General features: G+C 34.9%; 1 protein-coding gene across 1 annotated transcript; it reads left to right on the plus strand.

Annotated features, from left to right (window-relative positions):
* Window positions 1-14: 14 nt before the first annotated feature.
* LOC116534108 (ovostatin-like) lies at window positions 15-19325 on the plus strand. The gene is made up of 13 exons (XM_032254215.1): window positions 15-156; window positions 3147-3323; window positions 3517-3598; window positions 6225-6381; window positions 8652-8726; window positions 9037-9202; window positions 9789-10012; window positions 11320-11535; window positions 13402-13526; window positions 14128-14218; window positions 14722-14790; window positions 15004-15106; window positions 16766-19325. The coding sequence occupies exons 1-13, from the start codon at window positions 15-17 to the stop codon at window positions 16828-16830; spliced, it is 1692 nt and encodes a 563-aa protein (XP_032110106.1). The 3' UTR covers window positions 16831-19325.
* The last annotated feature ends 7502 nt before the right edge of the window (window positions 19326-26827 follow it).

A 26827-nucleotide genomic window follows, 5' to 3' on the forward strand; every position in this document is an offset into this window, starting at 1 on the left:
TCAAAGTCAAAATCATGGACTTTAAAATATATGAGAGATCTGAATTAATATTTTCACTTTGCTGTTTCCTAGGATCCACAGTATCTCAACCAGTAGTGCTAACTTTACCAGATAATCTTGTAAAAGATTCACCTAGAGCCTACTGGTCTGTCCTTGGTAAGTCTGCAAAGCATTATAATACATAAGCTTGGAAAGAAGAGAAAAATTTTACCTATTTCTGCCATGGTTCTGTTTTGTCATCTTTTTAGACTCCATTTCTATCCTTAGAATTTTATAATTGAGGTTGGTACATATGACTAAATACTCAACCACATGAAGAAATTAAGCGTCAGAGGCTCCAAAGCACACACTCACTTTCCTTTCTTAAAGGCCATTTGATCTCCGAACATACAAATTTACTCCTGTCATTAGCATTTCTGGCTAATGTCTCATTTAAGCCTACCTCAGTAAAGAAAAACTTTGATGCTTTCTCACAGATGAGTGATTTTTACAGCACAGCATGCTGAACTGGTTAACACTGATATTTCACTCCTTTTGCACTGAAATTGTACAGACAGGTAGGAGCTAACAGCGTTCCACACAAAGGCAACGGTCCCTGTGGGACAATGACCAAAGCCAGGCAAAGCTTCTTACTCGTAACTCACAGGCCCTGTAAGCCTGGAACCCCAGTAACATGCCCGCAACTGGACAAGCTTGAGGATAATAGGAACAACTGTAAGACAGGTTTTGACATCGAAGCATGAAATGTATGCCAAAATTAAATAGAATATATTCCTGTCATTGTTTCCTTGTTAAAAAGCGAGAACTGCTTTCTTGTTCATTCAAGATTTCAAAGATAGTTACCTCCATGATTTATTTCTATCATTTTTAAAAGCAATTCTGGACTGTTTAGGCCCTGCCTTCTAATCATCATCAATATACAGCCCAGATTAAAGACTTAACATGGATATCTAAAGAATACTGTACAGTGGAAAAAACGTACAGTAGAAGAAGTATAGACCAGAAAAATACTCATGACGGAGGGGACAAACACTCATTTTACATCAAGAACATCTTCCAGTGTCAAAACCAAAGAAGAGCTGGGCTTACCTGAGCTTTTGACTTTGAGCAAATAAGTCTCGTTACCAAAATGATGTCCAACAAATATAAGTCACAGATGCTGCGCTATTATATCCAGCGCCGACATTCTAAACCCTTCTTATTTTTAGGGTACTTAATAGCAAATGGCTCAATTTTCATCTATTTAATGAGCTGTTGAATTCAATTTGCCAGTATTTTGTTGAGGATTTGGGGGGTTTATATTCATCAGGGATCTTGGTCTGTAGTTTTCTTTTCTTGGAATGTCCTTCTCTGGCTTTGGTGTCAGAGTAATATTAGATTTGTTAAATGAATTTGGAAGTATTACTTTGATTTTTTGGAAGAGCGTGGCAACAATTGATATTAGTTCTTTAAATATTTGGGATAATTCAGCAGGAAAGCCATCCAGTTTGGGACTTTTATTTGATGGGAGACCTTTAATTATTGATTAAATCTCCTTACTCATTATTATTACTCTGCTCAGATTTTTTATTTATGGTTCAGTCTTAGTAGGTTATCTGTGTGTAGGAATGTATCTACTTCTTCTAGATTATCAGTTTGATGGCATATAATCATTCCTAGTAGTTTTGTATGATCCTTTGTATTTCGGCGGTATCAGTTTTTTTTTCTTTTTTAAAATTTTTGTTTCGTTTTGTTTTGTTATGTCTGTGGTATAAGTTCTAAGGTTTTGTCCTTCATTTATGTTCCTATTTATTTTAGTCTTCACGCTTTTTTTCTGATCCTAGGTAATGGCTTGTTGATTTCATTTATGTTTTCAAAAAACTAGTTTCATTGATTTTTTTCTAGGCTCTACTTTATTTATTTCCGTTCTGATCTTTGTTATTTATTTCCTTTTGCTACCTTTGGGCTTAGTTTGTTCTTTTTCTAAAAAACAGTGTTACACCTTTCCTTAAAGTGTAACATTAGATTATTTATTCGAGATAATTCTTCATTTTTGATATAGCAGTTTATTAAGATAAATTTTTCTCTGCAGATTGCGTCTGCTGTATCCCATAAGTTTTAGTATGTTGTATTTCCATTTTCTTTTGTATCAAGGTATTTTTTTATTTCCCTTATGATTTCTTCCTTGACCCAGTGGGTATTCAGGCATGTGTTCAATTTCTACCTATTGTGAATTTTCTTCCTGTTATTTATTTCTAGTTTCATACCCTTGTGATTCAAAAAGATACCTGATATGATGTCAGCCTTCAGCCTGTAGAAGTTCTTTACAGAGGCAATGCATAGTGGTTAAGAGAACTGACTTTCCCAGAAGGCTGCGTCGAATCACATATTCACTACTTGCTGTGTCACTTGGGAAAATTGCTCAACCTCTTTGTGTCTCATTTCTTCATCCCTTAAGTGAAGATAATGGTATTACTTATTTCATAAGATTGTTATAAAAATTAAATGAGTTAAGATGCTTAGACGTCTCCAGATAAGTAGTAAGTGCTACACAACTATTAGGTACTGGTGGAAAGTGTGTAGGAAGGTGGTCAAGTCCAAGTACTCCGAAACTCTATTTTCTGTGCTTAGTTCCTGACTCTGCTGTGTCTTTTCTGGATGATGCTGGGAGAAGTTTCAGCCTCTCTGTGCCTCAATTTTATTACAGATGAGAAAAATAGTACCCATTTGTATTATTATTATAAGCATTGAATGAATTAATATGAGCAGAGTGCTCAGAACAGTATCTGATAAATGGTAAACATTTTATAAAGGCTTATTTTGGGCCCAAAGTCTACTGTTTTTGAATTAGTGGTGGACTTGGAGTTTTCTATTTCACCCGGGGAGCTCTCAAGAAGTGTTGATTCCCACAAACTTTTGGGTTCTTCTGCTCTTGGCTGTGCTGCTTTGGATAACATATCTCCACTGTAGTTCTGAAAGCAAGGCCCTGAGGTGTCTTGCTGATTCTATAGTGTGGGCCCAACAAATAGAAGAGAAAGTAAAATCCAGATAATATTAAAAATAATCATTTTGAATATCTATGACATAGAGATCTTGAATACAAACTAATATTCTTTATCTTATCAATTTTTATAAAGTCCCTCATATTGATTTGATTGATTTTTCAGGAGACCTTCTTGGTTCTGCCATGCAAAACTTACAGAATCTTCTTCACCTTCCTTTTGGTTGTGGAGAGCAGAATATGGCCCTATTCACTCCCAACATTTACATCTTGGACTATCTGAGTCAGACACAACAACTGACAGAAGAGATCAAATCCAAGGCTATTGGATACCTGACCGCAGGTAAAGCATTTAGAAGCTTTATTTTGCTTAACTCAGTGAAATCCCTGAATCCCGGCTGTTTTGCTTGTTAAGTACATGAATGTATTTGTCTATATGTATACATCCACTTATAACTAACACAGATATTCAACTTATCCAACTTCTTCTGGATGATTCCTTTTAGTTTGAAAAATAATATCTCTTCTTGTTTTAGGATATCAGAGGCAGCTGTCTTATAAACACTTAGATGGATCATATAGTACCTTTGGACATAAAGATCAACATGGACATACATGGTTTGAATGTTTATTATTTATATCAGTTTAACTAATTGTTTCTAATTACTTCTTATCTACTTATTTTTTTCAAGTGATTTTTGTGAATTTTATAAAAACTATGGATCTTCCCCCACAAACTACATAAACAAACTTCCACACACATATGTACATTCTTTTAGCAGGATTCTTGGGCTCTTGGATTAAGGACTTATGGTATGGTATTTTTATCTTTTACTTACAAAACTATATATACATGATAAATAAGCAAATTATTAGGCAAAGTAATTCAATAGAGCAGGATAAAAGTATTGAAACTACATTTATTATATAAGCAAATTATTCCAATGAAAAAATCATATCCCAGCCTAACCTAAAGATAGCTTCAAGATTGTTTATGATAACTGATAGTACCACCCAGAAATCATGTTGTGTGGCTATGAATCCTCTTAATGAGACATTAAAAACCCATATGGGAGCAGAGCCGTAGTTGCTGCAAATGGTGAAATAAGTACTGAAACCAAAATAAATTAAGCAAAGATTACATTATTATTGTAAGCCTAAAAGACAGGGTGATCCATGAGATGCTAGTTACATTTTAAACTTTATTCCTTATATTATTAACTTTTATTTACAAATACATATTCACCTCTAGCTGCTATATCCTGGGAACAGTAATACATCCCTGAGATATAAGAAGACAAATGCTAGTTTTAATCATCATTACTGTTTCTTTTCTAATTGAGGATAGTAAATCTCCATAATAACCCAGTGAAGCAGATAGCATCATAACACTCATTGTACATATAAAGAAACAGAAACACTATGTATTAGTTTGCTAGGTACCATTAAAAAGTACCACAGACCAGATGGCTTAAACAACGGAAATGTGTTTTCTTATGATTCTGGAAGCCAGAGATTCAAGATTAAGGTGTTAGTAAGGTTGATATTTTTTCTGAGTCTGTCTTCTGGGCTTGGACATGGCTGTCTTCTCCCTGACTTCTCATGGTCTTATCTCTGTGCATATCTGTGTCCACATTTCCTCTTCTTGTGAGGACAGCAGTCATATTGGATTAGAGTCTACTAAAATGAGGTCATTTTAACTTACCTCTTTGAAGACTCTATCTTTAAAAACAAGTCGAATTCTGAAGGTACTGAGGCTTCGGGGTTCAACATATGAATTTGAGTGAGGGGGTAACACAATTCTGCCCGTAACCCACAGAAAGGTTAAATAATTTGTGCAAGTTCATGTTGCCAATTTTGTGGCAGAACTTGAATGTCTGTTCCAGAATGTGAGCTTTCACTCACTACATTATTTTGCCTCTTGATAGTGCATGATCCTTGACTCTGGGAAGTGTAGAATATAGTGGGTAAAGGCAAGTTAAAAAAAAAAAGTTAAAACACAACGTGATGAAAGTTGTAATAAAAATATGCGCATGATACTGTGGAAGTATATAGGCACGGCAACTTTTCCATCAACTATATGAGGATATGTTTGGACCAAATGCAATGCATATTCACACATGGATAAATCTGACAGTGTTTACCTGTTAGGAATGCCAGTTTACAATGGAGAAGTTAACTAAGCATAAACTATAGCTCCTGTTTGGATGAGCCATTTAAACCCTGTAGACCTCGGGTTATCATGAAATGATAAGGCACACATACCTCATCTTGGCCTCTGAAATATTCTTCTAGTTACAACATTCTATAATTTCCCAATAAGCTGTTAGATGTTGAGAGAGAACAAGTGCAGGAATTCTAGTTTTGCTACAGATTGAGATAAAAGAATCTGGAAAGACATTATAGAGAAGGTATCTCCTCGTTGAGGACATGAATGATGAATTCAGAGAAAGAGGAAGAGAGAATTTAAGTCGAATGGATGGAGACTTGATTTAAGTTATTAATCAGCAATATGTAAATTATTACCAAATCGGTAATATACAAATTAAACAAATCAGTAATATGCAATTTAATAAAATATTATTCATATTTCAACAACTCATAAATAATATTCATTAATATTTTGGCAATATTTTCCTTCATTCTTTTTCTCCTGTGCTTTATAAACATAACTGGGATTATCCTGTATGAGACTTTAGTCTTCCTTTTTCAAAACCTAACATTATTTATAATAACTTTGCCATGTCACTAGAATAACTGAAATCATCCTTCAAGCCAAAGGGCTGGCTGGATGGACACACTTGGCTAAAACTTGAGAAAGGGATTTTCAGGATGTGAAACTAAAAAATCTAACTGAAACAAGTCACACTTTTCTTTTTGTTGAGACAGAGTCTCACTCTGTTGCCCAGGCTGGAGTGCAGTGGTGTGATCTTGGCTCATTGCAGCCTCCACCTCCCAGGTTCAAGCAATTTTCTTGCCTCAGCCTCCCAAGTAGCTGGGACTACAGGCGCCTGCCACCAAGCCTGGCTAATTTTTGTATTTTTAGTAGAGACAGCGTTTCAACATAGCAGCCAGGCTGGTCTCGAATTCCTGACCTTGTGATCAGCCTGCGTAGGCCTCCCAAAGTGTTCAGATTACAGGCGTCAGCCACCGTGTCTGGCAAGAAGGAAGTCACACATTTTAATGAGAATTCACCTGCCTCTCAATGGTTGTTATAATATGGACTGTATATCATTTTTTCCAGGCTCACTGCATTTGTTTACAAGTCATTTGCACAGGCTAAACGCTACATTTATATTGATGACAAAGTTCAATCCCAAACCCTTATTTGGCTCTCAAATATTCAGAAACCGGATGGCTGCTTCCTGAATTTTGGCAAAGTCTTCAACAATGCTTTGAAGGTACTGAAGAAATTCTACCTTACAGTTTCCTGTTCTTTTATCATAACTGTTTAGTGAATCCCAAAGTACTACTGAAGAAATTGGTAAAAATTATTGAACTGGAATTTTGGTAAAAATTATTGAACTGGAATTTCTATTAGCATAAACGAATTATCCTGAAAACCAATAAAATGTTTCTTTATAGCAAATGGAACATTTTCTTTCCTTCAATCAGGTTAAAACCTCTAGAAGATTCTAACAGTAATTGTGGTGACCGGGGGCAGGGTGCAGTGACAAGATGATTAGTAAAGTGTGAATGAAGAAATAACAGAATCTGGATAATTCTTAATAGTTTAGTGCTTTATAATTTAAGAAACTCTTTACTAATATTGTTTTATTATTAGAATTCAATTTGTTTCACTCTTACTTGCTAATATCCCTGAGTTAAGTGTTCATAATGAATATGTCTTTTATTTCTAAGGTTTTTTTAAAACTTATATTTTCTTCATAATTGTTATAGAAGTACTTATTTATTGAAAGTAGCTCGGAGATTTCATACAAGGAATTAACCAAAATATTATTCATATGTCAACAACTCAGAAATAATCACCATTAATGTTTTGGCAATATTTTTCTTCATTCTTTTTCCCAATGCTTTATAAACATAATTGAGATTATCCTGCATGAGTCTTTGATCTTCCTTTCTTGAAACCTAACATTATTTATAATAACTCTACCATGTCATTAGAATAACTTAAAAACATAAAATTAATAGCTCCCTATACATCATTGTATGAATAAATGAAAACTTGTTTATTACTCTTGCTTGAGTTTTTTTTTTTTTTTTTTTTTTCCCATTTATTTATCTTGCTTGAGTTTTAAGTAATGCTTAATAAACTCAACATAATGTTTTGTTTACATTCTTATATGTAAATGTGCCTCTCATTTACATTCTTACATGTAAGAATGTAAACATATAAGCTCATTGACTTAGAATAGCTACCTAAAAGTGTAATTTTTTTTATTATAATAATATATTTAGCTCGACATGTCCAAAATATGTCATCTCAACATGTAATTAATATAAAAATGTTAGCTAGGTATTCTTTTTGTCATAAAAGTGTAATTTTTTAACTACACAATATTGATTCTTTTAACATGTAGAGTATCTGATTCATAGCACTACTGCTAACTCTGAGTAATATAAGTATGAAAACAAAAATATTTGAAAATATGAAAAATATGTTTAATGTCTATTTTTGCATATAGGCTAATTGGTTCAAAAGTAAAATATTTTTCATATTTTTTTTCTGAGATGGAGTCTTATTCTGTTGCCCTGGCTAGAGTACAGTGAGACAATATCAGCTTACTGCAACCTCCGCCTCCCTGGTTCAAGCAATTCTTCTGCTTCAGCCTCCCAAGTAGCTGGGATTACAGGCATGTGCCACCACGCCCAGCTAATTTTTGTATTTTTAGTAGAGATAGGGTTTCACCATGTTGGCCAGGCTGGTCTCATTCACTTGAACCTCGTCATCCACCCACCTTGGCCTCCCAAAGTGCTGGGATTACAGGCGTGAGCCACCTCGCCCGGCCTGTATGATCATTTTTAGTTTAATTTTTCTCGTTTGTAATTGCCCTTTCATCTTTTGGAGCTAGTTTGATTTTCTTTATAACTAGTATTATTGACCTGCTAGAATTTATTTCAGTGTGTCACATAATTTATATATAATTTACTTCTATATTCTAAATAGTTCACCACTTATGCCACCTCTCGTTATTTAGTGCTTTCTGTTCCTACTGATTTTCGAGGCTAACTTCGTCATGTTGTTTTTATACTTGATATGATTTCTTTCTCCTCTACCTATTCTATTGATTGATCTGCTGCTTATAATTCTATAAAATATTTCTATTTTATACTATATTCTTTTAATCATTGTAATATCATAGCATACTTTTTTTTATGATACTTTTTATATTATTTCTAGGGTAAATATGAGGGTGAGAATTGAATTCGAACTTTGCAGAACATTCTCTCCGTCCTTCAATTCTAAATGCCTTTTGAGGCCCACACATTATTTCTACAAGTGATGTTCCCATTTCTATAAATTTTTCAGATTTTTGCTCACTATTTCCTAATTTTCATAAACAGTGTCTTTTGAGCATATGAAAAACTTCACCTCCCAAAAATGTAGGAAAAAGCAACCAATCTGAGATTTCAAATATATTAGATTTAGAAAAACCCTTCCTCTGAATTCCATAAGACTGACAAATTACCGTTACATTTCATTCAGGGAAAAGAAGATGATGACATCTCTCTAACTGCCTATGTTATCAGCGCCCTGCTTGAAGCTGGCCACCCAGTCTCGGTATGTAGCCCACTGGTGACACTTAGAACATTTTATGCCAACAATATAGTAATAGGAACTAGAACTATATGTTTGTAGCTACGGCATATGCTGAATAATGCTGAATCAATATCCTTCTGAATAGTCAAATTACACTGTGCAGATGGAACTATATAGAAATTAAAATGAATGTGTTACATTTGCCCTTTGAACATTTCAGCACAGACAAGATTCATTCCTGAGTTTCTTCCAGCAGTAATCATGTCTACATCTGTGTTTTTGTATGTGTTTTTGTGTGCACATTTGATTTTTTCTTTTTTAATCTTTGCAGTTTACGGTTATTCAAAAGGGCCTCCAGTGCATAGAGACCATATCTAGGGAGAGAGCTGTGACTACTTATGAACAGGCTCTCCTAGCCTACACTTATAGTTTGGTAGGCTATGAAGACAAAAGGGAATTCTTCCTCAGTGAGCTGAGCAAAAAAGCAAAAAAGGAAGGTGAGTGTTTTTAACCTTTCCTGGAGTAACATACAGGATAAGTAGAATGGTTCGCAATGGGATCATTATCATTCCCTCATGTTTCTTTTTTTTTTTTTTTTTTTTCCCCATTTATTTATTTTATTGCATTTTAGGTTTTGGGGTACATGTGAAGAACATGCAAAATTGTTGCATAGGAACACACGTGGCAGTGTGATTTGCTGCCTTCCTCCCCATCACCTACATCTGGCATTTCTCCCCTTGCTATCTCTCCCCAGCTTCCCACCCCCCACCCTCCCTCCCCTATTTCCCCCCAACTGACCCCAGTGTGTAGTGCTCCCCTCCCTGTGTCCATGTGTTCTCATTGTTTAACACCTGCCTGTGAGTGAGAACATGTGGTGTTTGATCTTCTGCTCTTCTGTCAGTTTGCTGAGAATGATGGTTTCCAGGTTCATCCATGTCCCTACAAAGGACCCAAATTCATCATGTTTCTTTATTACCAGTTGTAAGGTTTGCACTCCCTCAAATACCGCCCATCTGACTACACACAGGTATATCTCATGCTTTGACTCAGACACTGTTAAATTCCTTTCACTTTTTTGGTCAGGTGGCTCTGTGTACTGGGAACTGGAAGAGTGGTTTTCTACGAAAGGATCATCGTCTTTCTACTACCATCAGGCTTCCTCCGCAGATGTAGAGATGACCTGTTATGGGCTGTTGGCCCTTCTTTCCAAGCCACGGCTAACTTCAGAAGAACTTTCCTATGCCTCTCAGATTGTACGCTGGGTGGCAAAGCAGCAAAACTCCCGTGGAGGTTTCTCTTCCACAAAGGTAACTCTATATCTTTTTTAAATTTATAAGTACAAGAAAATTGAGCACCTGCTTTGCATTGGTGGTATTGGTCTTTAAATTTATATATTGCATTTGTGGAATTAAATGAGCTGATTGTCATAATTAAACTTGCTATCATCTTTCAATTTGCTGTCTTTTAGGTTTTTTACAGATGTAGCATTTTTATCTAGTAATCTCTAAATACTTATTCAAAGATACTTTAATTTTTAAAATAAAAACTTAAGTAATAACCTGCTAAATGTTCTATGTAAAATTAGCTACAATTTTATCAGAAAAGGTGCATCAATTTGCATTATCATCTGCAGTGTGTGAGTACCGTTCATTATATAATTTCAAAATCATTTCACAATAAAAGTAATAATTTATTCTGTATAAAAATAAATTTCATTGTTTTCTACTTAGATAGATATGCTTTCATTTTTTGAAGATCTCTTTTATTTCATGTGTTATAAATTTCCTGGTCATATGATTTGTGCATTTCCTGATAGGGATATTAATCTTTTCCTTATGTATATGACTTTTGAATATAGTAAATTTATACTTGTCAATTTTTTATTTTTCTTCCAATTTTTATCATGCTTTAAATATATAGATTATTTTCATTTTCAGTCCATGTAATTATTCTACTGAGGATTCTCACTTTAAAACTAAGTGTAATACTCAACACACAAAAAATTATATAAATATTAACCAGACTTTTCTGTACTATGAATTCACTGTATTTCGATTACTAATTCATTTTATAGGATATATTTTGACTTTACAGGATATACTTTTATGAGATGTAATTTCATAGGGTGTGTTTTGATAGATTTACAGTAGAGACCTAACTTGAAATGGCGAGCTAGTTGTCTCAATGTCATTTATGTAATAATTAATTATCCCAATGATTTGAAATGCTACTGTTATTGAAATATAAAGTCATATATATTTTGTCATCTTTTTAGTCTTGCTGTTCTTTCCATTGATGTTTTAGCCTTGTTGTATGTTTTAATACCAGGTAAAACAAAGCCTGATTTGGTAGGCATTTAAAAAAACTTATTAGCACTTCGTACATTTTTATTCTATTAAATGATGTTTTGTCTGTGTTAAATAATTGAATAGAAATATTGCCACAAACCACATTTGTTATACAGCACCCAAGACAGCATAGTTAACAAATAAAGCAAAATGCATGGAAAAAATATAATGGCATTTTAAATTATTTTTAAATGAATCACAGCTGTATTTGACTGATTGCTAAGCCCTATGGTATGCTTTAATACCATCTGCCATTTTTTTTTTAGGATACCATTGTGGCTCTCCAAGCTCTGACTCTATTCCAGAGGCTCACTTTCTCCAAGAGTAGACAAAATTCAGTGCAGATTTTCTCTGACCAAGCATTCAATACAGCCTTCCAAGTGAATGATAAAAATCGTTTGTTGCTACAACAAATTCTATTGCCAACAACTAAGGGAAAGTATATGGTGGAAGTGAGCGGCAATGGCTGTGTTTATGTGCAGGTAACTTGGGGCTTGTTTACCCTTATCAAAAATTATAATCTAAGTGAAACTAGAAAGAATAGTATATTGAATAGATTCAATGCTTTGTTCACATTTGGTCATTTTTGCTTCACCTTGTTTTGTTGAATTGTAAAGTAAATTAGAGATATCACGCCACTCCTAAATATGTTATATATGCTTCTCTTTAAAAAAAAAAAAAAAAAAAAGGATATACCATTACATAACTGCAATGATGTTATCAGAGTAAACACAAATTAACAATAGCCTGGCCAGGTACAGTGGCTCACGCCTGTAATCCCAGCACTTTGAGAGACTGAGGCAGGCTGATCACTTGAGGTCAGGAGTTTGAGACCACCCTGGCCAACATGGTGAAACCCCATCTCTACTAAAAATACAAAATTTAGCTGGGCTTGGTGATACATGCCTGTAATCTCAGCTACTCGGGAGGCTGAGGCAGGGGAATTGCTTGAACCGGGGAGACAGAGGTTGCAGTGAGCTGAGATGGTGCTGCTGCACTCCAGCCTGGGCAACAGAGTGAGAGTCTATCTCTAAATAAATAAATAAATAACAGTAGTTTGTATTATGATATGATTTAATTATCAAACCTCTATCCTCAAATATACTTTACGGTTTTCAAGCCAGGATTTAATCAAGGACCATATTTTGCAGTTATTTGTTATGGTTCTCAAGTCCCTTTTAACCTAACAGATCTATCAAGTTTTTTGTATTTTTTGTGACATTAATTTTTTGAAGAGATCAGGCGAGTTGTAGTATAGAATTTCTGTAATTCTGACTTTATCAGATTGTTCTCCATCAAATTTGGTGCCTCATTCTGTGTCTTCTGTAACTAAAAGTTAGATCTCTATATATACTATATCACATCCAGAGGCACATCATGATTAGTGATGTTAAGTTTGATCCCTGGGTTAAAGGTGGTGATAGCCATACTTCCCCATTAATGTTGCTTCTTTTTTCTTCTTTGCACCAGCAATTAACATTTAAAATATTACATTGAGATCATGCAAATGTTGAGTTCATCATCAATTTTTACCTAAAAGGCTTAACATGCATTGATGATCTTTACCTGATCAACCATTTCATTAAGAATTACAAAGTGGTGATTTTCTAATCCTATCACACCTTCTACCTTTATTAGCTGGCATTTCCATACTGTGTAGTCCAATATACCAGAGTATACTCAATATGTCAAATGTTTCTGGACAGTTGCAGTAGATCCCTTCTTTGATTAGTATATATAGAATTGAAATTAATAATGTGAATATATTACTTCATACTTGAACAGGTATATCTTCTGGAAGTATTTCTTGAAGTGGGATTATTAGGTCAAGTTAAGTCTTTAACCAAGCCTATTATCAAATCATATTATTTTAGATTTAGATTCTATAATTTCTCTTTTAACTTATTCATTGTATTCATGATATTTACATTGATTCCTGAAGTTCTGACATTATAGTAATTTTATCAGTTGCTTAAGGCTGAAATCAGATTATTGAAATTATTATCCAAACATAGCATAGATATATTCTAACTCTGCTACTCAATTGCTGTATAAATTTGGACCAGTTACTCATCTCTCTGTCCCTCATTCCCCTCATCTATAAAATGGATGTTAAAAATAATGTCTACCTCAAGGGGTTGTTGGAAACATTATATAAAAAGCATTTAAAAGTAATTACAGAGTATATGTTCAATATGTCAACTAAAGTTACTAGTGTTACTAATTGTATAGAAAAAAAAGAAGCAGAGAGGTAAAAATTAACTTTCAAGTTGAAATGTTAATGTGGAGGTAATAAGTTTAAAGTGAATCCTTTAGTTAATAAATAACATATTCTATATTTATTCAAGCCTACTCTGAGATATAACATCCTGCTCCCTAAGAAGTCATCTGGATTTTCCCTTTCTGTGTATACAGCCAATGTTTTCTGCAGAGGATTATTTGATGCAAAATTTGACCTTGTTGTTTCAGCCAGGTAACTACTCTTTTTTAGGTAATCACAGATATCCCTCTTCCTCTAATTCAGGTAGCCTAGGGTCTTTCTCTGCCTCAGAGTGAAACCACATCCCAATTATTGTATGGGAAGGATTGTCCTGTCTTGATCCTCTTGGAAAATATATTGTATCTTGTTTAAATTGCCTAAATTTTATAAGATTATAGTAGGTGCAAAAATAAATCTGGCTTTGTAAAAATATGGAAGAGAAGGAAGTTGGAAGGGAAAAAAGCTCTATAAATTCCTCCTCAAGAGGTACATTTTCTTAGTTTCTAGTTTGCAAATCAACATATTGAAATCTCTTAAATTTTGAAACATCAAATTCTAAAATAAGACTATCAGACCTGGGTTGAATTCTCTGGGTCCACTTAGGAATGAATTAAGATGTATGTTGTGTCATTTCTGAGCACCACTCACTTCAGTTTATAATTAGATTATTCCGATCTCAGAACAATAACCTCTATAAAGGGTATGATAAAATAAACTTTTTTGCATGAAAATTTGTTTTATTTTTAATTTGTTTTCCTAAGTAATGATCAAAGTGTATCTGAATTTTAAATTTTGTGCTTTTAAAAAAATAAAGTTATTACGGAAAGCGCAACTCTTCCAACATGGCAATCATTGATGTGAAGATGCTTTCAGGATTTGTCCCCGACAGACCGTCAGTTAAGAAGGTAAAGATTTAAATGTTGTCAACTGAAATAACTTCAGAATGGATGAAATGTGTTGGGGCCTTTTCTACGCTAGACATTGGCCACAAGTTTATTTTTAAAAAAGGAATACATTTTCTATTCTTAAGGAGTAAATTCGAATCTTATGTGTGTCTAAAAGTAAAATGATGAGTTTCTCAAAATAATTTATATTCTTATATTGTCCAAACAGTGAATCATTAAAAAACAGGTAGATGAGTTAGTGTTTAGTTATTATTATATTCATTCTGTTATTCTATTTATTTAAAATTAGAAACTAATATTATACAGACAGATACCTCAAAAATGTTGAATGAATAAATCTCCAAAATTAATGTTTGTTGTTGAAGCTTTATAGAAACATTGCAAGTTTTATAAAGATACAGGAAGACTACCAAGTTGAAATCAAGTATTTCATCTTTGGATAACTAGATGTTTGTATTCCAAATTCCCTGAATTTTCAGCACTCTTTTCTTTCTTATTTTTAGCTTCAGGAAGATGGCAAAGTACAGCGAGTAGAAATCAAAACCACCCATGTCTTTTTCTACCTGGAGAATGTAAGTTTACTGTCATAACTTAGTTTGTGCGTTGATGTATATGCTTGATGCACAAAGTGGTTTTACTTTTGTCTTTGTTTTTGATGTTTAAAAAAGCTTTCCTAAGGGCTTAAGTATCAAATTAGTGTTGCTAAAATAATTCTGAATATTTGAAATGGAGAGAAATTGAGGGAATACATCTCAATATGCATAACAATGTTAATTTATTCTCAGGTTACTCAAAAAGAAATTCAGTTCTCATTCTCTGTCAAACAAGATGCACTCGTATCCAACATCAAGCCAGCATCTGTTCAGCTCTATGATTATTATGAAACCGGTAAGAATTGTATTTAGTAATTGCGATTTTTATCATTAAGTAATTGTGGGTTTTGCCATTACATTCAAGTAAAAAACCACAATTACTTTTGCACCAACCTACATAGTTAAACCAATCTTCATTCTCTCTACTGGTGTTATAGTCCCTATTTTTGAAATCTTTTTCTCTTATTTGATGTTTTGTAACTTTTCATACTACCTAATACAAAAAGCATCAGAATTTCAAGAGCAAAATTTGAGGTTCTTTCTATCTATGTGGACACCACCGGCATGATTTTTCTCAAGGAGTCTTTTCACTAAAATATTCATTAAAATTATTGGAAAATAAATGTGAAGTAGGCTATCTGGCTGAATATAGATTTAGGCAAAAGAAAGTTAATGGCTATGAAGGTGTGAATTACAGGATATAGAAATTATATGTTTATTTGAATAAAGAAAGAGACATATACTATTAGAGATGACAGAGATATGTTAGTGAAAATATTCTTATGAAATATATTTTTAAAGCCACAGCCATTTATTATGCCTCACAGTTCTATGGATCAGCCAAGCCCTTTGGTTTAGGCTGACTGATTGGGCTGATTCAGCTGTTCCCTCTTTGAATTGTACCTATAATTCACCTGGTGCGTTGGCCAGCTGGATGATCTAGGAGGCCTCATTCCTATGTCTAGCATTGGACTGGCTCTTGATTGGGGGCTGGCTGATTGCCAGCTGAATCAACTTATTCTTGCCTCTCATCCTTCAACAGGCTCGTCTGGGCATCCATCTATTTATCTAGTTAGCTATCACCTATCTATATATTGCTCAGCACAGTGAGATTTTTAAATAAAAAAAATTATAATCAGAGCTACTTGGTCAGGTAACTTTGGGTTTCTGGTTGTTTTTTTTTTTCAACCAAGTTCTTATTGTGTTGTTATTGTTTCAACCAAGACTCAGGAAGGTAAATTCTTATTGATAACACCAAACAAGTAAGTAGAAGAATAAGATCTCTAAATGAAGTCTTCTGTTTCAAAATTGAAGCTTATCTGAACACGGTACTTTTCTTAGATAAAAATTATGTCTATGAATACATTAAAATATAGGTCTAATAAGTTTACCAATTAAAAAATTAAAAGGACAAGTTAATTATTTTCAAGTCAGATTACCTCAGCCAATAAATGACTCATAGACTTTTAGAGAAAAAAAAAAACCTGTTTTATACATACTCTCCTGATAAATAGCCAAAAAAAAAGGGAGTGAGTCAATAGTGATACAAACTATTAAGTGTTTAGTGTAAACCAACAGTGATTTACAAACTTTGAGTGCCTTCATATTTATTAAGTACATCTTTACTTCTTTCCAAAACCTGGATGATTGAACTAAGGCTTCACTATCCCTCCAGCTTATAGACATTTTATTCTAGAAGAGAAAGCCCTAACCTCTGTTAAGTTTTAATATGTATCATATACAAAACATCATACCTGAAACTCTTAAGAATAATCATATAGGCATGGATGCAATGTGATGTAATTCAGAAAAATAAAAATACAGTGTATTTGGAAGTCGTTAAGTAAAGAAACTGTTATAGTAGCATAGATTTAGGGGAATAAACATATAAGAAATAAAGATATTTTCTTCTTGAACAATGTTGTAAACCTTTCTAATAATTACTGTCTTTCAGATGAATTTGCACTTACAGAATATAGCACACCCTGTGGTCAGATGTCTTTTGAAACCTCATTCTAGGATAAGAAACATGAGCTGTAAAAGAAGATACTTGGTAACTGGGCTATATGTCAAGTTCGTTCCTGGAAGCATTAAGCCTGCCCTTCCCAAAATCTTCAACCGGCGGAGACCAGGGCCAGTAGACAAATGCTCCAGCCTCTGCCTTTAAGTCAAGAATAGTGGGAGGGGTTCCAAATGCTTCTTATGAAGTCCCCTTGAAACCCATCTCCCAGATTTTCAGGAAGCAGCCTCATCAACAAATCCGTAAATTAGCTCTTTTCCATTTTTGTCTCAGTCTCCCTGCTCTCTCACTCATGTTTCCTGGGATCCCCTCTGAAATGAAATGAATTATCTGCATCCAAGCCCTAGCCTCAAATTCTACCTTCAGGACAACCCAAGCAGAGAATGCCTATCCCGTCAATCACTGAATGACTAAAGAAAATATTTTGTTAGATAAGGAGTATTCCAGTGTGTTGATACTTTAGTTGTTGTACGTGTTTCTGAATAATTTCTCTGGGAACTGTGAAAAAGCAAGAACTCATGTTATATAAATGTAAACATGTTTATTTTCCTTGGCAACTATTGTTGAGTAAAACCTGACCAGAATTCATGGTTGTTTATTTTTCCAGTAAGAACCTATGTATTTTTAACTTCCATTTTAAAACTGTATTTTCTCTTTCCAGGTAAGTTTAGCATGAAACAAATACACCCCTGATCTCCTCCCCAAGCCAATCACTTAGAGTATCATTTCTGAAGATATATTTGTAGAGTTTTCTTGACAATAACATATTATACACTTGATTTAATTATAAGATCAAATATTCATTAGTATGTTATTAAACAGATATATTTTAGAAAATTATTTTTGTACATGTACCTAAAGTGTTTACTTATATGTAATTGTTAAAATAAAAGAATAAATGTATGTTGTTGTGAGCCACAAAGTATGAGATAATTTGTTATTGCAGCAATAGAAAACTAATGCTCTATCTCATAAATATCTCAAACATAACGAACTTAAACATTTCAAACGTCATTGTCATTCCTAGCTGCTCCCTATCACAGTCAATCTCACTCCATACCTGGTCACCCAGTCATCTCATTAATGGAGTTGCATCCACCAGAATCCTGTGGTGCAGGTCCCAGACGTGTGTATTATGCTTATTTCTCCCTGGCTCGCAGACTTGACATTCATCAGTAATACCTATCTTTTATACTTCCAAAATCAATGTTCTAAAACAGAGCTTTAAAACTTTCTTTTCGTTTGCTTAGATCTCTTCTTCAGCAGCTTTCCATTGTACATCAAATAGCGATGAAGACTTTACCATCGTGTACAAGGTTTTAAATGGAATAGCCCCTGTTTATCTGTCAAATATTATTTTATTCCACTTTCCCACTAAATCTCAGTGACTTCTTTCAGTTCTGGCTGTATTCAAGTATTCAAACCATACAATATCTAGAAAAGGCAAAACTATGGAGACAGTAAAAAGATCAATGGTTGCCAGGGGTTGTAAGGAGGGAAAGATAATTTGGTGAAACACAAAAGGTTTTAGGGCAGTGAAACTACGCTGCATGACACTATAATGTATGTTAGATACATGTCATCATACATTTGCCAAAACTCATAGAATGTACAACACCAAGAGTGAACCTGAATATGAACTATGGCCTTTGGTGACAACGGTGTGTTAAGTAACTTCATCAACTGTTAACAAATGGACCGCTCTGGTGCAGAATATTGATAGTGGGGAACCTGTCCATATGGGAACAGAGGGTGCGCATGAGAGCTCTCTCACTTTCTGCTCAATTTTTCTATGAAACTAAAACTACTCTAAAAATAAAATATATTTTAAAAAGATATTAAGGGTATCTTCATTATTGCTGCAGTAATGGAGATTTTAAAACCCAACCCCAACCTCAGTGGCTTCCAACAATAAGTATTTATTTCTCCCTCTTATCGATCTGTGGATCAGATGTGGCTACATTGGGCTTATTTGGACTTAGCTAACCTTGTGCCCAGAATGATGATTGGTTTTAAGTCTGATCCATGTACCCGTCATCGCATGGCAAAGAACCACTACAAAGGCCCTGAGTACAGAGCCTTGACTTGTTCTGTGTAAGAGATTCGTAAATATGTCAGTCATTAAGTAGCAGGCATGCGTATCATAGAGGAATGCTAATTAAATAAGTTTTAACCATTTTTGTTGTTGTTATAAAGAGCGCCCGTAGCTCCCGAATCAATTTCTAAAAATTGTGCCTTCCCAAACATTTGTTCTTTGGTCAGCTTTTTAATGTATTTTTTCCTTAATCCTCATTGGCATCACCATGGACCTATGCATGATTTTTCAATAAAATAAAAGAAGAGGTGATTCCAAAGAATAAACCATGTTATAGAAAATTTTACTACAAAAAGTATGATTGAATATATTTCCAAGCATTGATATGCTACTTCATCAAATGGGATTGGCAATCCCATTTGTCAGTTAAGCAAAAAAGCATCCATTATTGCAGGGTGTAAGGACAAATAAAAATTTTAAATGGTTTTAATTCTCTGTTGAAAATAAAGGAAGAGACCAATCTTCCCTCCCCTTTTTAAATTTCCTGAGAAAACTTGTTACTTTAAGTCTTTTCTCCTCTTTGAAATGTATACAAACCTTTTTGAACACTGGGTAGGATTTTCGTCAGCATTATGAAGAATGTGGGAACTATTTCTTTGAAACATCAACATCAAAGGAGATTGCATCCCTATCTGCGATTTCTGCAGAAGGGTAGGAGGCCAACTTCCATGGGCATCTTGCTCCAAGTTAAACTACCTCTTATCATGAAGATAAGAGGAGTTTATTTTTCATTTAGATAAATCCCATTAACACACACGATCGCCCCCATAACCACATGAATCTAGGACGAATTATGTGTGATAAATGGTGCAGTCAAATCCCCATAATTGAAGGCTAGAGTTTATGTTAAGAACATGTATGTAATGGGCTGCATCAGCTCAGCAATACAAAAGGCTGAGATATTTTTCTGTCTTTGCAAACTCTTAGCAGATTGCCTGTGACGCACATCACATTCTGGCTTAATGATTATTCAATAATAAAAGTGTTTTCCTTCTCCAATACCCTTATGGTGAGGACTTCTGGGTTGGTACCTTTTACTTTCATTTATATTTCCCCAACAAGGGACACCTGTAGAAATGAAGATGTCACATGTAATTTTTCAAGGTTACCTTTAGGTGTAAAAGAGAAAAAACATGGAAAAAGTAAGCAAACTAGGGAAAAGTGATTGAACAAATGGAGGAATTTGCCTCAAACTAGAATTGAAATAAAGCATATACTAGCGTGACGGTCCAAAAATACAGAGAAACACATTTCAAATTCCTATTTGTTTTAAATATCACTAATACTGAGTCAGGAAAAACAGACACCTGCCATTGCCCCCACTAGGGTTGATTTGTTTGAAGCACCCAATGTAAAGCCAGGCAATCAGGAAGTGGAAAAGAATTCCTTGGTTTCTGAGAGTGACTACGATGGAGGGTGTGAGTTGAGAACAGAGAGGATACTAAGGAAAACTTGCTTAGTGCTAGGAAAGAAAGAAGGCAACAGCCACTGGTGAGTCAGAGTCATCGCCCAAAATGGAAGCCATCTAGATGGCAGCAGAGAGGCCTCCATGGCAGAATTGCTCCCAACTTGGTGACACTAGGAAATAAAAGCTAGTGGTTCCAAATACTTGAAATTTCCCTAAGTTCTAATCTGGAGGATACACAAACAAGAACATTTTACAGTGATATAAAATGGACAATGGAGTCATACAATTTTGAAATTTAGTTAACATTACAGTAAATTAAATATCATTGAATGATGGGTGTTATTTATATTTTTATTAAGGTAATCTTACACCATAAAAAGAAGAAGAGATTTCTCAAAATGTTGCATGAAGTAATAATGGATGAAGTGAAGAGCTGCGTTTCTACTGTTTTTCCACAGTTGGGACCTGTAATCACTTTTCTCAGTACCTTTCTTTATTTCTTTGCAATGCTTATTTGGCTTAACAAGGAGCTGTGGCCCTTGGTTCGGACTGGCAGTGAAACTTTTAAGCCCACTGGCTTCACCTTATCCAGGTTTATTTTCTTCAAGAAAAGTGCATAGGGCGAGAAACTTGCTCTGATGGATGGGGTCACTGGCTTTCTGAGTCTCTGAGGTTGCATGGATCCTCTCTGCAGGCCACTGGCTCTCAGGGTCACCCCCATCTCCAGGGGCAGATCCTCTGGATTCCTCCTTCCATTCCTGTGTGCAGAGTTAGTATCCACCCAGAGACCTGTTGTTAGCTACCTCCTCCCTCCCCATTAGAAAAAAAGAAAAAGAAAGGCTGGGCACAGTGACTCATGTCTGTAATCCCAGCATTTTGGGAGGTCAGGAGTTCAAGACCGGTGTGACCAACATGGAGAAACCCGTCTCTGCTAAGAATACAAAAATTAGCCAGGTGTGGTGATACATGCCCCAAGTTGGGAGGTCCTTGGTAAAAGAAAAATCCTTAATACTATCTGTGGAGTCCTAACTGAGGAGAAAGAGGCTGGCAGGAGAACGAGACAGCAAAGAGGAAAAAGCCGATACGCTATGTGTCTGCCTTTCTTTTTGGCCCAGGACACGTAGCCCTCTTGCTCAACTAACTCACAACCTTACTGCGCCCAGCTATCACTACACCCTCAGCTAACAGAAAAATGCAGGTTAGCTCACTGCAGCACGGTGCAAAGCCCTCTTCAGCACACAGCACAGGCACCCGTATACAAAATCCCCAGCAATGCTTTTCAAGAAATAATAATAAACTAGAAGAATGTGAAAGAGAATGGCATTCTTTCTTTCTTACATTAAGTAACATTTTTAATGGTTTTGCAGAAGATGTGTGTGTGTGTGTATTCATCTATGTCACTAATAAAAGGGGAAGAAGGCCCTGTGATCTGCTGATAAAACCATATTATTGACTCTGTTATATGATCGCTTGCACAAAGACTGACTTCACATCATCCTTAGTTATTCCTAACTCATTCTTCTGGAAATATTATTGCTTCTTTCTCTATTAAATATGTACATACAACTCAATTTATCCATTGATCTTTTTATATACTTATTTTTTAAATTGTACTTTGGGCTCTAGGGTACATGTGCACATCCTGCTTCCTGCAGAATTGCTGCATAGGTACATACATGCCATGCTGGTTTGCTGTCTCCATCCTCCCACCCCCTGTTGCCTACATCAGGCATTTCTCTAGATGTTATCCCTCCCCCGCCTCCCCGCCCCCCACTGTCCCCCCCACCTCCTCCCCTCCACCCCCGCACCTAGCCCAGTGAATGTTGTTCCCTTCCCTGTGCCCAAGTGTTCTCATTGTTCGTCACCTGCCTATGAGTGTTTGGTTTTCTGTTCTTGTGTCAGTTTGCAGAGAATGATGACTCCTAGATTCATCCATGTCTCTACAAAGGATACAAACTCATCATTTTTTATGGCTGCATAGTATTCCATGGTGTATATGTGCCACATTTTCTTTGTCCAGTCTGTCATTGATGGGCATTTGGGTTGGTTCCAGGTCTTTGCTATCGTAAACAGCACCGCAGTGAACATACCTGTGCATATGTCTTTATGATAGAATGATTTATAATCCTTTGGGTATATACCCAGTAATGGGATTGCTGGGTCAAATGATATACTTTTAAGAGAGAAAAAACAAGTGTTATGTCCCATGGTGGCATAATGCTTTCATTTATTTATCCAACAAACAATTATAGAATGCCTGTTATTAGTGGATATACTTCTCAATAACAAGAAACAGTGAAAAACAAGACATCTCTGCTTTATATTTTAGAGAGGAGAGACAGGCAATAAACAAGAAACATAAGTAAGTTCATTATGTAATATGTCAGAAAATGACAAGTGTTATCTTTTGAAAGGCACAGCAAGGAAAATCAAGAGTACCACAAGATTGGGAGTTAGACTTTGCAATTTTAAATGCTGTGATCAGGGCAGACCTCATTGAGAAGCTGATAGATGAGCAAAGGTTTAAGGTGGTGAAGAAGTTAGCTAACAGAACATCTGCAGAAGAACAATACAGGAGAAGCTAATAAAAGATGCGAAGGCTTCAAGTCAAGTAGAAAGATTCTCAACTGCTAAAGAAAAGCAAGAAGTTTCGTATGGCTGAGGCATCAAAGGTAGAAGAGTCAGCAGGTTGGGGTTGTGGTAACTGGGCATCCCAGGTGTGGAACATCTCATTATCCTGAGCAAAACTACAATTGCTGACTCTCTAAGAAGAAGAAAGACTAGTCTGGAATGACAGAATGAACACCCCTGTGTTTCTGTAAGTGGAATTATATGATTTGCGATGTGTTTGTGTATCCGTGTGTGTGGGGAATCTTATGCTCAGTTCTATATTCATGGGATTCGTTGACATTGATGCAAGTGACATTATTCCATTTTATTGAAAAACACTATATAGTTTTAATTGTATGAATATACCACAATTTACATATCCTGTTGTTGGACATTTGAGTTGTTTTCAATTTAGAGCCATTACAAATAATGCAACTACAGATGTTCTTATACGGGACTTTTTGCACATTTGCTGTCACTGTCCTTGGTATTTATGTAATGGTAAAAATTGCGGCAGAGGTCATGCAGATGGTGATTTCTAGTAGATAACGATGATTCATTTTCACAATTGGATGAGAAGTTCGATTGCTCCACATGCTCACTAAAACTTGGCATTATGAATCTTCACTTTAACCATTTTTTAGGATATGTAGAGTATTTCATTGTGGTATTAATTTGCATTTTGCTGGAGACCAAGTACTTTTCATATATTTGTTAGCTATTTGGGTATTCTTTTGTGTAAGATGCTAGGTCTTTTTCTAATTTATTTCTGGAAGTCTTCAATATATTCTAGGTATAAGCACTTGTCAATTATATGTACAGAAAATATCATTTTCTTCTCTGCGATTTTTCCTTTCACTCTCCTAATAATGTTTTTAATGAATCAAAAATTTAATTTTAATATAATAAAGAAGACTGGGCTGGTAGAAGATTATTTTGCCACGAGGGCAGTTTTGAATAATGTGTATAGAAGGAGGAGCTACTGAAATATTGACTAAAGCAGTCAGGTGGAGTTACAGCTCAGCCGACAAGCCCTCTGGCCTGATCTCTGAATATTAGTATAGTGTCATATTCAGTGTGAGTCTTTCTTATAAGATGAAAAGTACACTCATCATTTTTTTATCATTTGTTCTGCCTCTCAGGATCCATGCAGGGAAATACGTGAAGGATGGAAACATGGTCAGCAATCTCCTGATTTTTCCAGCCTGCTCTCTGCCAGGCCAAGTATTCACAAGAAGAGAAAACATACAGGATTAACCAGCATATTATCATGGCAGATAAATTTTACAACCAAGAATCCTGCTTTTTTTTGTTGTTTGTTGAAAGTATTGCTACTTACATTCCAAATGTGCTAATGTAAGCATTAATTTCATTCCACATATGCCAATGATTCCAACTCTGCCTTCCCCATTGTGTACTCAGGTGGTAAGAACACCTTCATTCTCAACCCACTCAAAGTTACTCAATGCTCTGTAAACACATTTGTCTTTGAAAATAAAGTTTGTTTAGAAACATGTCCAAAGGTAATGATGTCTTTGGTAGAGTTCCTTTGAAAAATAGCTTTATTTTGAACCATTTGAAAAATCTTTTATACAATTAACATATCAAAACTATTTGCAATTACAAAGTCAACTTTTTTCACATATATTTCTTCTCTTCTAGTCCCTATATTTAATGCTATAATTATGGTCATAACTTAGCTTTTGTCTTGTCTTTTCATTAAAGTCTTTGATGTTGCAATGAAGTCTTCAGGTTTATCACTTTTGATAAACACATACCGTTTATTGGGGCACTATGACATTTATCTTTGACTTTGACATTTGGCTAAAATCTTTTAGTTACAGCCAGCTTTGCCCTCAGTTTATGTCAATGTCATTTCTGGGATCCTCGAAGTTGTGCATGATCAATAATCCTATGATTGTAGTAGGTAATGATATAATATCACTGTCATCATGCTGTAATATAATCAAGGCATAACTTATGAGTTCACTTTAATGTAACAATTTTCTCTTGCAATTTTAATATCTATTTTAGATGTATCTTGGAATGAAAAATGTCTTGCAAAAAGATTAATCAAAATACTGATATTTGCACAAACTCTTTTTCTTTTTTTTTTTTTGAGACGGAGTTTCACTCATGTTACCCAGGCTGGAGTGCAATGGCGCGATCTCGGCTCACCGCAACCTCCGCCTCCTGGGTTCAGGCAATTCTCCTGCCTCAGCCTCCTGAGTAGCTGGGATTACAGGCACGTGCCACCATGCCCAGCTAATGTTTTGTATTTTTAGTAGAGATGGGGTTTCACCGTGTTAACCAGGATGGTCTCGATCTCTTGACCTCGTGATCCACCCACCTCAGCCTCCCAACGAGCTGGGATTACAGGCTTGAGCCACCGCGCCCGGCCCACAAACTCTCTTAATCAAGGCATCATAAGCCCATTGTAGCCCATAGTAGGTGTCATATACCCATCTGTCTTAAAACAATTTCTGGTATAAGAAAAACGTGATGTTAGAAATGGATTCTTTTGGCCTGTTCTGAAATTTTCTGTACTCGTACATATTGTAGAGGTGACAGATACAATTACAATTTACATTTAAAATTCCCCTCTTCTCTTTTCCAACTCTTGTCAACGTTTATATTCCCCCTGAGAGTTCCATAAGAATTAAGCAGACAGCATGGAAAGAAATATCAAAGTAGGGTTGTCTTACTTCATCTAAGTAGCAAATATTCAGCCAAACTCTTCATCTTAGAATTGCAAAATGGGAGAGTCGTCCCGGGAATACACGTTAGTGGGTTTATTTAAATTAAAAATATAACAACAGTTTTTCCTGTCAGAAATGAGTCTAATTTGACTGATTATTTTGACAATAAGGACGGGTTTTATAAATTAGGTTACTGGTGGACACTTTCTTTAAATGAAATGAGTTAAACGTACAGGTTATGGTTTTGATCAGATGAAAGACTTTTATGAGGCTTTATATTGACAAAAGTATATTAAAGTTAATGATATTACAAAATTTCCAAACTTTCTGAGTATATGGTAAAAGTTGTGTTTTGAAGTAACAGAGTAATGATTGGTGGCCGTTTATAAGTCCTTTTAAGCCTTTATTGAATACTTTCTGGGAACCAAGAATAAGAATGATCATAATGACTGATTTCCAAATCCTTTTGCAATTGACCTGGTTTAGCACTTTGTTTTCAATAAAATTACAGAGGATTTATCAGCTCATAGATCATTAAAACAATTTTTAATGATTATAATGTGATCTTTGGCTTATAATTTGGAAGCCTAAATAGTAGGACAACATTGTTATAATAGAATGTCCTCTACTTCTATTTCTCTTTTTATGTGAATAGATTTTCTTACTGCTTACATCTATACAATAAAAAAGAAAACAGAATTATTCCAGAAATTGAAATAGAGTAGAAAAAATAGAGAATAAGTGAAACATTTTAATCCAGTAATAAGCAATGTTCATCCAAGAATACACAATCTTATTTGAGGGAGCCAGCTGAAATACACAATTTATTTCACTAAAAAAATATTTTGAACAACATGTTCTCATTTTTAATATCTATTAAGATTATAGTAGATATATATATAATTTTACAAATAGTATGTTGATAATAATTTTAATGATAATGCAATCTAGAAAACATTTATTACTAATTAGAACTTTATAGGCTCAAGAATACTTTTTATAATAATTTTTGATGATATTTAATTCCAGAAACGTAATAGGGTAATCAATAAAATATACTGAAGTATGCAACTCCAGGATAAAGTTACCTGAGGAAGCTGAGTGAAAACACAAGATCAAAAAGAAACAAGAGTGATATAAAGTTTCTTACTGGTGAAAAATGTATTCACGTGTGTTTTACAGGA

Source organism: Sapajus apella, unplaced genomic scaffold, assembly GCF_009761245.1.
Source record: "Sapajus apella isolate SASKATOON/1434 unplaced genomic scaffold, GSC_monkey_1.0 scaffold86, whole genome shotgun sequence".
In the NCBI taxonomy this organism is placed as follows: Eukaryota; Metazoa; Chordata; class Mammalia; order Primates; family Cebidae; genus Sapajus; species Sapajus apella.

Excerpts from the sequence above, each read along its gene's own strand:
- LOC116534108 (XM_032254215.1), top strand. The coding sequence starts at position 15 with ATGGACTTTAAAATATATGAGAGATCTGAATTAATATTTTCACTTTGC. Across the intron at positions 3,324-3,516 it reads TATTGGATACCTGACCGCAG|GATATCAGAGGCAGCTGTCT; the intron begins GTAAAGCATTTA and ends TTCTTGTTTTAG. Across the intron at positions 3,599-6,224 it reads GATCAACATGGACATACATG|GCTCACTGCATTTGTTTACA; the intron begins GTTTGAATGTTT and ends CATTTTTTCCAG.